Genomic DNA, 16,102 nt, shown 5'->3' with positions numbered 1-16,102 from the left:
TTATATCTTGACAGCTCTGCTAACTGAAAATGTGGCAACCAGCATTCATATTTTGGTGAATGTAGGCTGCGTGTTAAGTTAATTAATTCGCCAGAATAATAATACTCACATTGATTAACTATTTGTTATTATAATTTCTCAGATTTATATATGTTGAGACTGCCTTCTTGTGGAAATGGTGGCTGGATCATAATGAATCTAAGCGACAACAAGTGATAGACCTTATCAACTCTGGCCAGCTGGAGATTGTTGGTGGTGCCTGGAGCATGAATGATGAAGCAGCTACACACTATCAGTCAACAATAGACCAATTCACGTGGGGACTGAGGTAAAATATGTTATTGTTATTATTATTTTGACAATATGATGTTTTTTAACAAAGTTTAACATTTCCTTTTTTTATGATCAGTACCAGACATTATTTTCCTGTTTTCAGCATAAAAGTTAAACATTTTCCTAGAGACTTCATAATCAATTATGAATTAAACAATTGGTGTACTATATGTTGTTTTCCCTTTTATCTCCTTTCAGGGAAACAATTTCTTGTGTTTACCCAAGTAAAATGTAACTGTATGTTTCCGCCTGACAGACAAGTGTGACAGATGTGAACATAACTACAATAATACAAGAATAGGACTAATTTAAAATCCCTAGAATATAAGACATTTCACAAGCTGTCTGACAGAATACAAACAGTGTTTTATAAAATGTGTGTTTGAAACTATTGATAGAAGGAATCATAAAAGATAGGAACAAAATATCTTTATCCTCCTTGAAAGTAAGCCAATAGCAAAAAAGACGTTCAGAAATAAATGAAAATAAGAACTTAACATAATTTGGCAGTAAATTTTAAGTTTTTATTAACAGTATGTTGCAGAGGCAGTACTCAGTCATCAGTTGTAGTTCTGATGTTTAGCTCAGTTCATTGCTCACATGAAACAAATGATATATAAATATTGTGTGGTTGTGCACTTTCCTCAAGTTCACAGCATTTGAACTGAACACATTGAACAAACTTCATCAGATTTGTTACAAGTATTTAGCATTTCCTTGAATACGAAGATGTTATATGTTTTTTTTTTTTTTTCTTCTTACAGTTATAAAAGTGGGCTTTAACAAGTAGGTTACACATTATTGTGGCATGCCAAGTAACTTTTATTCAATGTTCCACTACACTTCAAAGAGACACAGATATATGACACAATCTTTCATCATAGTCACCAAGCCTCTGTACACAATGGTTGGAACATTCTAGCAATTTGTTCTGTTCACAGAGCCATTAGAAAACTACTGTGTGACTGTATTGTATTGTATTTTTATTGATCCAGGCAATCATAGTATTGTACAGCTGTACATATGATATTGGACAGGTCAAGAGAGCTATTTACATGTAATTTTTACAAATTGATTTTTACATTATTTTGTAGCAAGGAAATTATCTATCTTAAACAAAACAGTTAATACAAACCATAGAATTGTAAGGTTGTACATACGATATTGGACAGGTCAAGAGAACATATTTGCAAGTAATTGTTAATAAATTGAATTTACATTATTTTGCAATGAGGAAGTTAGCTATCTTTAACAAAACAGTACATACAAATGTTGTATGGTAAAATATAAACAGCCAATACAAATTTAATAGTAAAGTAGTCCAGTGTATTTCATAGACATGCACAGTATATAATAATCCAGTATATTTCATAGACATGCACAGTATATAATTTTCAGACCTAATTGAACATTTATCATATTGTTTACATTATTAACCCCTTTCAAAAAAACGATCAACTGCATAAAAGCAATGGTCCAAGAGATATTTTTTTTAACTTATGTGTGAAGGCTCTTGGGTTCTTTGTTGCTTTGATTTCATTGGGTAAATAGTTATACATTTGTATCCCAACATTTAAAACACTTTTTTGGTAGCAGGTAGTTCTGGACTGAATCATATGTAGGTCAGATTGCTGCCTTCTTGCATAGTTATGAATATCTCCATTGAATTTTAGTGTGCAGTCATTGTTTAACAGGTATGACTTGACAAATGAGACAATATTATAAATGTAAGCAGAGGGCAGTGTCATAATGCCATTTGTTTAGAAATGTTGTCTGCATGATTCGTTATGTCTTAGATTACATATTATGCGTATTGCCTTTTTTTGCATTTTGAAAATATATCTACCTCCAGGTGAGTTCCCCCAAAATATGATTCCATACTGTAATGTAGAATGGAAGTAAGCATAATATACACGTATGAGAACAGATTTTGTGACTGATTTTTTGAGTATCCTTAAAATGTAACACACAGTTGAGAGCTTTTTTGAGATATAATTTGTGTGAGTCTCCCACTTAAGATTTTCTTCAAGCCATATGCCAAGAAACTTGACGGAGTCCACACACATAAGTTCTTGGTTATTTAGAATCACACCAGGCATTTCTTGTTTTTGGGATGAGAGTCTGAAGTTGATGTACGTTGTTTTCTGTATGTTTATAATCAGTTTGTTCTTGTTGAATCATTTGCAGAGTGACAACATAAGCGGTTCAATTTTTTGGTTGTGGTCCTCTGTATCAGTACCTGTTATTAGTATACTTGTGTCATCGGCAAATAGTGTGGTATGTCCTGTAGCAAGCTTCATGCTTATATCATCAATGTATAGCAGAAACAGTATGGGTCCCAGGATTGAGCCTTGTGGCACACCATATCTAATAGGCATTGTGTCACAGGAGTGAACAGTAGATTGATGGGTGGTTGTATTCTTTTTTTCAGAATTAATTTCAACTTTTTGAAATCAGTGTGACAGGTAAGATTCTAACCATTTGTTTGCAATTCCTCTTATACCTTTATTTGCTAACTTCTTAAGGAGTATGGTATGGTCAATTACATCAAAGGCTTTGGATAAATCTAAAAAGATACCAGTAGTGATTTCCTTATTATCCAGTGCTTTTAAGGTTTTGTTGAGATACTCATAAATAGCTGTGGTAGTTGTCTTTTGCTTTCTAAAACCATGCTGGTGTTTTGGAGAGATGATGTTTGGTTTGTGGGGCGCTCAACTGCGTGGTTATCAGCGCCCGTACAATTTCCCAACCTTTGCTCAGTCCAATTTCGCCACTTTCCTGGATGATGATGAAATGATGAGGACAACACAAACACCCACGGAAAAAAAAAATCCCATGCTGGTGTTTTGTTAATAAGGATAGTTTATTAGTAAAGTCTTCCAATCTGGTGTAAAATAATTTTTCAAATATTTTTGAGGATGAGCTGAGTTGTGCTATGGGCCTGTAATTGGCTACATCATTTTTAGAGCCCTTTTGTGAAGTGGGGTAATTTTAGAAGTCTTTAGTAGGTCAGGGAATACTCCATTTGTAAAGGATGCATTTATTATGTGGGTTAGGGGTTCTACAATGGATTCTCCACATTTCTTTACAATTAAATCAGGAATGTTGTCACTGCCACTGGAGTACTTATTCTTTAGTCCTTTTATAGCTGTAAGTTCTTCAGTATTGGAGACTTTGTGAAGAAACATTGATGCCTGTACTGGTATGATTTCTATTAGTGTTTGATGTTGAGTATTTGGTCTGTGGCAGTTGTTCTTTATCAGGTTTTCTGCTATTTTGCTAAAATAGTCATTAAAACCATTTACTATTTTTTGGGGATCTGATGTGACTTCATCATTTAGGTTTAGTTTTAATGTTTTGTTTATAACAAGCTGCTTACTGTTTGTTTCATTTTTTACAACTGTCCACAAACCTTTCATTTTATTGTTAGATTCCTTTATAAATTTATCATTGTATAATTTCTTTGCTTGTTGGATAACTTTTCTGTAGATTTTAAAATAGGTCTTACAATATGACCTAAACTGATCATCAATGTCATGGTGTTTCATGTGATTTTTTAAGTCACGCTTTTTTTGGCTGGAAATCCTTATCCCTTTTGTTACCCATGAGTTTGTGTGTTTGTTTCCGATTTTCCTGGATTTCAGTGGAAATGCAGTATTGAAGTGGTGGAGAAATGTTTCATGGAAGGAATTAAATATGTAGTTTACATCATTTTCTTTATAGACCTCTGCCCAGTTTTCAGCCCTTAACAGATAGTTAAAAAGCCTTATATTATTGCATTTTAATTATTGTGGGATATTGTCCTATGTAATTTAGATTCACTGTTAGTATTTGGGCTTCATGGTCATTTGTAATACCGAATATTTTTATTGTGAACATATATTTTGCAATATTTATTTCTTTGTAACACTTATTATTTTGTAATCTTTATCTCTCTCTAAAATGTATTTTTGTATTGGGACCTAAGTTACCGTTCACTGTTTTTTGTTTTGTAATCTCTATCTATATCTAAAATGTATTTTTTTGTAGTGGGACCTAAGTTACTGTTTACTGTTTTTGTTTTGTTTTATGTATTACCATATATTCTGGCCAAAAGCTTGTAAAATTGACACGTTCCATATCCTGTGATACTGTCACAACATGGATCACCGGAACAAGAGATAAATAAAAAAAATAAAAAAATAAATAAAATAAATGTAACCTGTGCTGATGACTTCGATTGAGTGGTGTAGTTTGTCTGCTTTTATGAAAAGCTGATCTAGAGCTGTTTTTGAATTTTTTATGATCCTGGTTGGTGTGTTTACAGTTGGGGATAGGTTGAATGAAATTTGTAATATTCAACAATTCATCTTTGTTTTTTCCAGGTGTGAGGAAGTTATTATCGGAAAATCTTTCCTGTCTTATGTTCTTTTAGCTGTCTGAAAAGTTAAAAATTGCTTGGTGCTAGATCTAGGCTTCCCAATCAGCATCACCCACCCCTGTGTCGCCTTTGTCACATTGTTGCCATCATTTCATCGTGGCTGGATGTGGCATTGCATTTAGTCCATATACCATCAGATTTTGCAGTGAATCTGTGTGTAATTTAGACATTTTGTCCACTAGATTAGATTAGTACTTGTTCCATAGATCATGAATACGAACTTCGTAATGATGTGGAACTTGTCAGGTTAATAAAAGGTGTCTACACAAGATATTACATTAGACAAAATATTACATGACACTCAATAACTTTTTTTTTTTTTTTTTTTTTTGGATGTTGGGAAATTACCCACTTACTATATCCAAAAATTCATCTAATGAGTAGAAGGAGTTGCCATTAAGAAATTCTTTTAATTTCCTTTTAAATGCTATATGTCTATCTGTCAGACTTTTGATGCTATTAGGTAAGTGACCAAAGACTTTTATGGCAGCGTAATTTACCCCCTTCTGAGCCAAAGTTAGATTTAACCTTGAGTAGTGAAGATCATCCTTTCTCCTAGTGTTGTAGCCATGTACACTGCTATTACTTTTGAATTCGTTTGGATTGTTAATAACAAATTTCATAAGTGAATATATATATTGTGAGGCTACAGTGAAGATTTCTAGCTCATTAAATAAGTGTCTGCAGGATGATCTTGGATGAGCTCCAGCAATTATTCTGATTACACGCTTTTGTGCAATGAACACAAAAGCGTGTAATCAGAATAACAAATGTAATTGTTGGGTTCAAATTAATAATATGAATATAATAGAGGGAAACATTCCGCGTGGGAAAAATATATCTAAAAACAAAGATGATGAGACTTACCAAACAAAAGCGGTGGCAGGTCGATAGACACACAAACAAACACAAACATACACACAAAATTCAAGCTTTCGCAACAAACAGTTGCTTCATCAGGAAAGAGGGAAGGAGAGGGAAAGACGAAAGGATGTGGGTTTTAAGGGAGAGGGTAAGGAGTCATTCCAATCCCGGGAGCGGAAAGACTTACCTTAGGGGGAAAAAAGGACAGGTATACACTCGCACACACACACATATCCATCCGCACATACACAGACACAAGCAGACATTTGTAAAGGCAAAGAGTTTGGGCAGAGATGTCAGTCGAGGCGGAAGTACAGAGGCAAAGATGTTGTTGAAAGACAGGTGAGGTATGAGTGGTGGCAAATTGAAATTAGAAATTAGCGGAGATTGAGGACTGGCAGATAGCGAGAAGAGAGGATATGCTGAAGGGCAAGTTCCCATCTCCAGAGTTCTGACAGGTTGGTGTTAGTGGGAAGTATCCAGATAACCCGGACGGTGTAACACTGTGCCAAGATGTGCTGGCCGTGCACCAAGGCATGTTTAGCGACAGGGTGACCCTCATTACCAACAAACACTGTCTGCCTGTGTCCATTCATGCGAATGGACAGTTTGTTGCTGGTCATTCCCACATAGAAGGCTTCACAATGTAGGCAGGTCAGATGGTAAATCACGTGGGTGCTTTCACATGTGGCTCTGCCTTTGATCGTGTACACCTTCCGGGTTACAGGACTGGAGTAGGTGGTGGTGGGAGGGTGCATGGGACAGGTTTTACACCGGGGGCAGTTACAAGGGTAGGAGCCAGAGGGTAGGGAAGGTGGTTTGAGGATTTCATAGGGATGAACTAAGAGGTTACGAAGGTTAGGTGGACGGCGGAAAGACACTCTTGGTGGAGTGGGGAGGATTTCATGAAGGATGGATCTTATTTCAGGGCAGGATTTGAGGAAGTCATATCCCTGCTGGAGAGCCACATTCAGAGTCTGATCCAGTCCCGGAAAGTATCCTGTCACAAGTGGGGCACTTTTGGCGTTCTTCTGTGGGAGGTTCCGGGTTTGAAGAGATGAGGAAGTGGCTCTGGTTATTTGCTTCTGTACCAGGTCGGGAGGGTAGTTGCGGGATGCGAAAGCTGTTTTCAGGTTGTTGGTGTAATGGTTCAAGGATTCCGGACTGGAGCAGATTCGTTTGCCATGAAGACCTAGGCTGTACGGAAGGGACCGTTTGATGTGGAATGGGTGGCAGCTGTCATAATGGAGGTACTGTTGCTTGTTGGTGGGTTTGATGTGGACGGACGTGTGAAGCTGGCCATTGGACAGGTGGAGGTCAATGTCAAGGAAAGTGGCATGGGATTTGGAGTAGGACCAGGTGAACCTGATGGAACCAAAGGAGTTGTGGTTGGAGAGGAAATTCTGGAGTTCTTCTTCACTGTGAGTCCAGATCATGAAGATGTCATCAATAAAACTGTACCAAACTTTGGGTTGGCAGGCCTGGGTAACCAAGAAGGCTTCCTCTAAATGACCCATGAATAGGTTGGCGTACGAGGGGGCCATCCTGGTACCCATGGCTGTTCCCTTTAATTGTTGGTATGTCTGGCCTTCGAAAGTGAAGAAGTTAGTTGTGGGTCAGGATGAAGCTGGCTAAGGTAATGAGGAAAGAGGTTTTAGGTAGGGTGGCAGGTGATCGGCGTGAAAGGAAGTGCTCCATCGCAGCGAGGCCCTGGACATGCGGAATATTTGTGTATAAGGAAGTGGCATCAATGGTTACAAGGATGGTTTCCGGTGGTAACAGACTGGGTAGGGATTCCAGGCATTCGAGAAAGTGGTTGGGGTCTTTGATGAAGGATGGGAGACTGCATGTAATGGGTTGAAGGTGTTGATCTACGTAGGCAGAGATGCATTCTGTGGGGGCTTGGTAACCAGCTACAATGGAACGTCCGGGATGATTGGGTTTGTGAATTTTAGGTAGAAGGTAGAAGGTAGGGGTGTGGGGTGTTGGTGGGGTCAGGAGGTTGATGGAGTCAGGTGAAAGGTTTTGTAGGGGGCCTAAGGTTCCGAGGATTCCTTGAAGCTCCGTCTGGACGTCAGGAATGGGATTACCTTGGCAAACTTTGTAAGTAGTGTTGTCTGAAAGCTGACGCAGTCCCTCAGCCACATACTCCCGACGATCAAGTACCACAGTCGTGGAACCCTTGTCCGCCGGAAGAATGACGATGGATTGGTCAGCCTTCAGATCACGGATAGCCTGGGCTTCAGCAGTGGTGATGTTGGGAGTAGGATTAAGGTTTTTTAAGAAGGATTGAGAGGCAAGGCTGGAAGTCAGAAATTCCTGGAAGGTTAGGAGAGGGTGATTTTAAGGAAGAGGAGGTGGGTCCCGCTGTGACGGAGGATGGAACTGTTCCAGGCAGGGTTCAATTTGGATAGTATCTTGGGGAGTTGGATCATTAGGAGTAGGATTAGGATCATTTTTCTTCGTGGTAAAGTGATATTTCCAGCAGAGAGTGTTTCCTCCATGAATGTACATATGGTATCTTTCAACAAAATGGTGCAAACTGTCACACTTCACATGAGCCAGTCTCATGAATTCATAAAATATTCACAGAAGAAAGGATTGATAGCACAGGATTGTGACTGTCACATTTGCCAGACCTAACCACTTGTGACTGTTATCTGTGGGACAGGGTATAGGAAAAAGTATATGCAAAAACACCAATAATCTTATAAGACTTGAAGAACAATATTTGTAATGAAATTTTGAGAACTCATGTAGCAGAGTTGTGCAAAGTGTACATTCAAATATTAGAGCATGTGCAAAAGTGCACTGAAGCAGGAGGAGGTCAATGTAAAAGACAAGATCAGTTCAGTAAATGTAGAACTTTGCATTGGCTTATTTGTTATTTCTTTATTAATTAGTTATTACATAAAAAGGCATTATGTAACAGTTTGTAGATGACAGTATATCCTGATTTAATCACTTTCACGTTTTAAGTACATCTGACTCAAAGTGGTATGGCATTGTTGTTGGCTCATTGTACAGCGTAATGCAGCCTGCAACTTCAGAACATTTAAAAATTTCACTACTTAACTAAACTAAATATTTTTTTTTAAAAAAAAAGAGCCAATTCATTAAGAAAATATTATGCTGTATTTAAGTAAAGAGGAAAGCAATTAATGTATGATTACAGGCATTACTTCATAGAATCAGAGTTTTTACTTCCGAATATATAATGTTGCTGTTGTGGCCTTCAGTCCTGAGACTGGCTTGATGCAACTCTCCATGCTACTCTATCCTGTGCAAGCTTCTTCATCTCCCAGTACCTACTGCAGCCTACATCCTTCTGAATCTGCTTAGTGTATTCATCTCTTGGTCTCCCTCTATGATTTATACCCTCCACACTGCCTTCCAATACTATATATGTGCAGATGGATATGTGTGTTTGCGTGCGAGTGTATACCTGTCCCTTTTTCCCCCCAAGGTAAAGTCTTTCTGCTCCCAGGATTGGAATGACTACTTACCCCCTCCACATCCTTTCGTCTTTCCCTGTCCTTCCCTCTTTCCTGATGAAGCAACTGTGGGTTGTGAAAGCTTGAAATTTGTGTGTGTGTTTGTGTTTGTTATTGTTTCTATCAATGTACCAATGCTTTCGTTTGGTAAGTTACAGACTCTTTGTTTTTAGATATATTTTTCCCACGTGGAATGTTTTCTTCTATTATATATAAAATAAAGGGAAACATTCTACATGGGAAAGATATATCTATGTCTGCTTGTGTCTGTATATGTGCGGATGGATATGTGTGTGTGTGTGTGCGAGTGTATACCTGTCCTCCTTTCCCCCTAAGGTAAGTCTTTCCGCTGCCGGGATTGGAATGACTCCTTACCCCCTCCACATCCTTTTGTCTTTCCCTCTCCTTCCTTCTTTCCTGATGAAGCAACCGTGGGTTGCAAAAGCTTGAATTTTGTGTGTGTGTTTGTGTTTATGTTTTGTGTGTCTATCAACATACCAACACTTTCGTTTGGTAAGTTACATCATCTTTGTATATATATATATATATATATATATATATACAAAGATGATGTAACTTACCAAACGAAAGTGTTGGTATGTTGATAGACACACAAAACATAAACACAAACACACACACAAAATTCAAGCTTTTGCAACCCACGGTTGCTTCATCAGGAAAGAAGGAAGGAGAGGGAAAGACAAAAGGATGTGGAGGGGGTAAGGAGTCATTCCAATCCCGGCAGCGGAAAGACTTACCTTAGGGGGAAAGGAGGACAGGTATACACTCGCACACACACACACACATATCCATCCGCACATATACAGACACAAGCAGACATAGATATATCTTTCCCATGTAGAATGTTTCCCTTTATTTTATATATAATAGAAGAAAACATTCCACGTGGGAAAAATATATCTAAAAACAAAGAGTCTGTAACTTACCAAACGAAAGCATTGGTACATTGATAGAAACAATAACAAACACAAACACACACACAAATTTCAAGCTTTCACAACCCACAGTTGCTTCATCAGGAAAGAGGGAAGGACAGGGAAAGACGAAAGGATGTGGAGGGGGTAAGTAGTCATTCCAATCCTGGGAGCAGAAAGACTTTACCTTGGGGGGAAAAAGGGACAGGTATACACTCGCACGCAAACACACATATCCATCTGCACATATATAGTATTGGAAGGCAGTGTGGAGGGTATAAATCATAGAGGGAGACCAAGAGATGAATACACTAAGCAGATTCAGAAGGATGTAGGCTGCAGTAGGTACTGGGAGATGAAGAAGCTTGCACAGGATAGAGTAGCATGGAGAGTTGCATCAAGCCAGTCTCAGGACTGAAGGCCACAACAGCAACATTATATATTCGGAAGTAAAAACTCTGATTCTATGAAGTAATGCCTGTAATCATACATTAATTGCTTTCCTCTTTACTTAAATACAGCATAATATTTTCTTAATGAATTGGCTCTTTTTTTTTAAAAAAAAATATTTAGTTTAGTTAAGTAGTGAAATTTTTAAATGTTCTGAAGTTGCAGGCTGCATTACGCTGTACAATGAGCCAACAACAATGCCATACCACTTTGAGTCAGATGTACTTAAAACGTGAAAGTGATTAAATCAGGATATACTGTCATCTACAAACTGTTACATAATGCCTTTTTATGTAATAACTAATTAATAAAGAAATAACAAATAAGCCAATGCAAAGTTCTACATTTACTGAACTGATCTTGTCTTTTACATTGACCTCCTCCTGCTTCAGTGCACTTTTGCACATGCTCTAATATTTGAATGTACACTTTGCACAACTCTGCTACATGAGTTCTCAAAATTTCATTACAAATATTGTTCTTCAAGTCTTATAAGATTATTGGTGTTTTTGCATATACTTTTTCCTTTACCCTGTCCCACAGATAACAGTCACAAGTGGTTAGGTCTGGCAAATGTGACAGTCACAATCCTGTGCTATCAATCCTTTCTTCTGTGAATATTTTATGAATTCATGAGACTGGCTCATGTGAAGTGTGACAGTTTGCACCATTTTGTTGAAAGATACCATATGTACATTCATGGAGGAAACACTGTGTGTAAAATTCCTCAAGGGTTCACTTATACACAGCAGTGTTTACTGTTGTTTCAAAAAATTTGGGACCCACAATCTGACTTGCTGACATGGCACACCACATTCTGACTTTTTCACCATGAAGCCATTCATCTTTAGATTAGATTAATTATTCATTCCATAGACCCACAAAAGAGGGGATTCTCCTGGGTGTGGAACATGTCAGATAAACATATTACGAAAATGTAATTAGAAAAACTTGAGTTTCATTAACTTTAACGATCCTCAGTCAGTAAACAGTAAAATTAAGTACGTGAATAAAATTAAACTTCTAATATTTACAGGTTTAATACTTACATCTGCTTTCATTAAATCCATCATTCGCACAGTAGCTAGTTACTTGGCTATTACAAACAAGTATTGTCAAAAATTGAAGTAAATTATTCATTTCAATGATCCTCAGTTAAGAACAGTCAAATTATGTACAAGATTTAAAATTAAACTTCCACTGTTTACAGACTTGAAACTTACATCTGCTTTCCACACATCCATCATTCACACAGTAGGTAGTTACTTGGCTGTTACAACCAATTATTGTCAAAAATTAAAGTATAATAAATTTTCACTAAAATGGTATACTGTACTTGTTGAGACATTCATGGGTGGAATAGGAGAGTTGGTCACCAAAAATGTATTTATCTTCTTCTCATAATGCAGGAGTTTAAATTTCTGGATAACCTTATTCAATATTTCGCAGTAATTTTTGAATGAGCTATAGTGCTCAAAGGTGTCCCTACATATCAGATAGAGTTTCCTTTTTGTCTCACATGATATCTTTATCCCTTGTGTGATCCATGGTTTCTTATTAGACTTCTGCTTAATTTGAGTTACCTTCAGGGGAAAACAATTTTCAAATAAGGAGCTAACTTTATTAATGAATGTTTGTAATTTCCATTTATGTCTTGGATGCTGTAAACATCCATCCAATTAATTTCTTTGAGCAATCTCCTAAATTGTTTTTTACCCTGACAATTTTCAAAATTTCGTCTTAAGTGTTGCATGTAATGATCACCAGTGGTCATAGATGTTGGAGAAGCACCTTTTTTAGGATAGGTAGGACAGAATGAAGTCAAGTTCTGAGAGAAGTAAAGATTGAAAAAAACCTTCAGTTTGATAAAGAAATCCAACAGCATAATCCTGGCACATTGGATCAGCAAGCACAGCTGTTGGTTAAAAATTTACAGCAATCAACAGAAATTTTATTTCCACCCGATTTCATCTCGGTAAATGTGAAATGCCAACCATCTTCAATGCATCAAAATATTCGAGGGCTTAGAAGCAAAATTAATGAACTACTTATGTGCGTTGATGAATTACAGTCATTGAACCCAGTTGATATAATCTGCCTCTCTGAACATCATGTGACCACTGGTATAGATATGTTAAACCTTACAGATTTTAAGTTAGCTTCCTACTTCTGTAGACAAAAGATGGAGAAAAGAGGAGTTGCCACATTTGTTAAAAACAGTTTTAAATTTAAGAATACTGACATTAATAAATTTTGCTTAGAGCAGCACTTAGAAGCATGTGCAACAGAGATAGAATTTCATAACAGGTCCTCTATAATAGTAGCCATATACAGAGCACCTTCAGGAAATTTCAACCTGTTTATAAATGGTCTTGAAGATTTATTATCTCATCGAAAATTAAAAAACAAAGAACTAATGGTTGCTGGTGATATTAATATAGATGTCCTGAAAGACACTGTCAGTGAACAGTTACTGAAATCAGTTACATTGTCATTCAATTTAATTTCTACTGTAAATTTCCCAAGTAGGGTATACAGATGTTCTAAGACTGCCATTGATAATATACTTATAGACAATTCTAGGCAACTAAGCCACTTTTCAAAACCAGTAGTAAATGGGCTATCTGACCATGACATGCAACACCTAATCGTCAGGGTAAAACATCTATCAGAACTGAGTACAGAAGGCCAATAAAACAGTCAAAAACTTTGAAATTTAGGTGATTGCTTAAAGAAATTAATTGGATGGATGTTTACAGCATCCAAGAGACAAATGGAAAATACAAAACGTTTATTAATAAAGTTAGCACCTTATTTGAAAATTGTTTTTCCCTTAAGGTAACTCAAATTAAGCAGAAGTCTAATAAGAAACCATGGATCACACAAGGGATGAAGATATCATGTGAGACAAAAAGGGAACTCTATCTGATACGTAGGGACACCTTTGATACTAGCATTATAGCTCATCACAAAAATTACTGCAAAATATTGAAGAAGGTTATCCATAAATCTAAAGACCTGCATAATGACAAGAAGATAAATACATCCAGCAATAAAATAAAAACAATATGGGATATAGTTAAGTCAGAGACAGGTAGGACCAGAAATGAGGAGGAACAAATAGCTCTAAAAATAAATGAAACCCTGGTAACAAATATATTTCGCATTGCAAACCATTTAAACAAGTATTTTGGGTCTGTTACTGATATCATGGGGTTGTCAGGTTCAGTAAATAATGCAATGAAATATCTGAAACCAGTGCACACAAGCAATCTCAGGAAAACGGAGTTGACCCTTACTTCACCCAAAGAAATAGGATCCATCATAAAGTCCTTGAAATCAAAGCATTCTAGTGGTTATGATAACATATCAACAAAGTTAATTAAAGAGTGTTCATGTGAGCTTAGTCATATCTTAAGTTATTTGTGTAATCAATCACTTGTCACAGGAACATTCCCAGACTGGCTTAAATATGCTGAAGTTATACCTCTCCACAAGAAAGGGGACAAAGAAATGCCATCAAATTACCGACCAATCTCACTTTTGCCAGCTTTTTCAAAAATCTTTGAAAAGTTTATGTTCAAGCATCTACTTAAGCATCTTAGTGGAAATAACATACTGTCAAAGTCACAGTTTGGGTTTCTTAAGGGTTCTGATATTGAGGAAGCTATTTATACTTACAGCGAAAATGTCCTTATTCATTGGACAACAAATTAGAGGCAACTGGCATATTCTGTGACCTATCAAAGGCATTTGACTGTGTGAATCACAGCATTCTTTTAAGTAAATTAAAATATTATGGCATCACTGATAGTGCTGCAAAGTGGTTTCAGTCATATCTTACTTACAGAAAACAAAGGGTGTCATTACGTAACACTTCAGCAGTAAACAATCAGACATCATCTGACTGGGAAGAAATTACACGTGGTGTTCCCCAGGTTCCATAATAGGTCCACTACTGTTTCTTATGTATATTAATGACCTGTCATCTGTTACATTACCAGATGCCACGTTCGTCTTATTTGCAGATGATACAAACATTGCAATAAATAGTAAATCAAATATAAATTTATAAAGGGCAGCTAATCATATTTTTACTGGCATTAATAAGTGGTTCATAGACAATTCACTGTCATTAAACTTTGAAAAGACCCACTATATGCAGTTCAGAACTTCAAAGAGATTTCATTCTGGTGTGTGTATAAAATATGATGACATGGAAATAGGAGAAGTTGAGAGTGTAAAATTCTTGGGATTACAACTTGATAATAAATTCAGTTGGGAGCAAGTTGAGAGTGTAAAATTCTTTGGATTACAACTTGATAATAAATTCAGATGGGAGCATCATACTAATGAACTGATCAAGTGCCTAAACAAGTCTGTGTTTGCAATGGGAATGATGTCAGACATAGGAGATACAAATATAAAAAATTTGGCATATTTTGCTTATTTTCACTCCATTATGTCATATGGTATCATATTTTGGGGTACCTCCACAAACAGAGAAAAATTTTTAGAGTCCAGAAGCGTATAATAAGAGTAATGAGTAGTGTAAATCCAAGAACATCATGTCAAAACCTATTCAAAGAATCGGGCATACTACCCACAGCTTCTCAGTATATTTATTCCTTAATGAAATTTGTCGTAAATAATACATCTCTTTTTCCAACTAACTGTTTAGTACACAGTATCAATACTAGGAATAAGAACAATATACTTAAAGACTTCAAATCACTTACTCTTACCCAGAAAGGAGTACAGTATTCAGCAACGCATATTTTCAGTAAGTTACCAGCAACCATAAAGAGTTTAGTTTGAGTCAAGGCACAATTTAAACATAATTTAAAAGAATTTTTGGTGGCCAACTCCTTCTATTCCATCCATGAGATTCTCAACAAGTACAGTAGACCATTTTTATCAAAATTTATTAAACTTTAATTTTTGACAATACTTGGTTGTAACAGCCAAGTAACTACCTACTGTGCGAACGATGGATGTATGGAAAGCAGATGTAAGTCTTAAGTCTGTAAATAGTGGAAGTTTAATGATCCCATGAACATAGATATTAGTATCCGACAACCAGGATGTTTGAAGGCAGGAGTCAATTGTGGAGCGCTGCAGGAGGTAGTATGATTCGTGTCGAGTGAGAAACCATCATCATTACGTGTGACGAAGTACTTAGAAACAGCAACCAATGAAAGATATAACCGTAGTTAAACATGTTAGGCGAATGTAGTAACTGCCTCAGAATTTGTGTGTAAGCAGACAATACATATCAGTTTGTACATCGCAAACTTTATGGTCTTTAATAATAGACAAACTTTCAATCATTAACTATTCCATCTCAGAACAGCTGCACTCGGTTGAAATACCCCCGAAACCACAGCAGAAAAACCGATAGCCTTTCATTCATTAAGGACACGTCATATAATAATATTTAACTGTTCGGCTGCTTCGGTAAATCACATAAAACCTAATAAAGGCCATAGCGGGGTTGTTTCACCTTGGCTCCCGTGCCAAGGACAGTTGCAGTCTTCGGATCCGAACAATGACTTATTAAGCACCATTTTTGGTTTCAGTGGAAAGACAATGGCAATTATCGGACG

General features: G+C 36.7%; 1 protein-coding gene across 5 annotated transcripts in view; it reads left to right on the top strand.

Annotated features, from left to right (window-relative positions):
• The window catches only part of LOC126095120 (lysosomal alpha-mannosidase-like), a 292,752-nt gene that overhangs the window by 124,657 nt on the left and 151,993 nt on the right, over positions 1-16,102 (top strand). For all 5 annotated transcript variants that reach the window (XM_049909857.1, XM_049909838.1, XM_049909864.1 and 2 more), the window contains one exon: positions 143-328. In XM_049909857.1, coding sequence (XP_049765814.1) covers positions 143-328 — 186 coding nt within the window. The remainder of the gene's footprint in view (positions 1-142; positions 329-16,102) is intronic.

This window comes from Schistocerca cancellata, chromosome 1 (genome assembly GCF_023864275.1).
Source record: "Schistocerca cancellata isolate TAMUIC-IGC-003103 chromosome 1, iqSchCanc2.1, whole genome shotgun sequence".
In the NCBI taxonomy this organism is placed as follows: domain Eukaryota; kingdom Metazoa; phylum Arthropoda; class Insecta; order Orthoptera; family Acrididae; genus Schistocerca; species Schistocerca cancellata.
The sequence above is the reverse complement of the archived record's forward strand: the minus strand, read 5'-3'. Positions and strand labels throughout refer to the sequence as shown.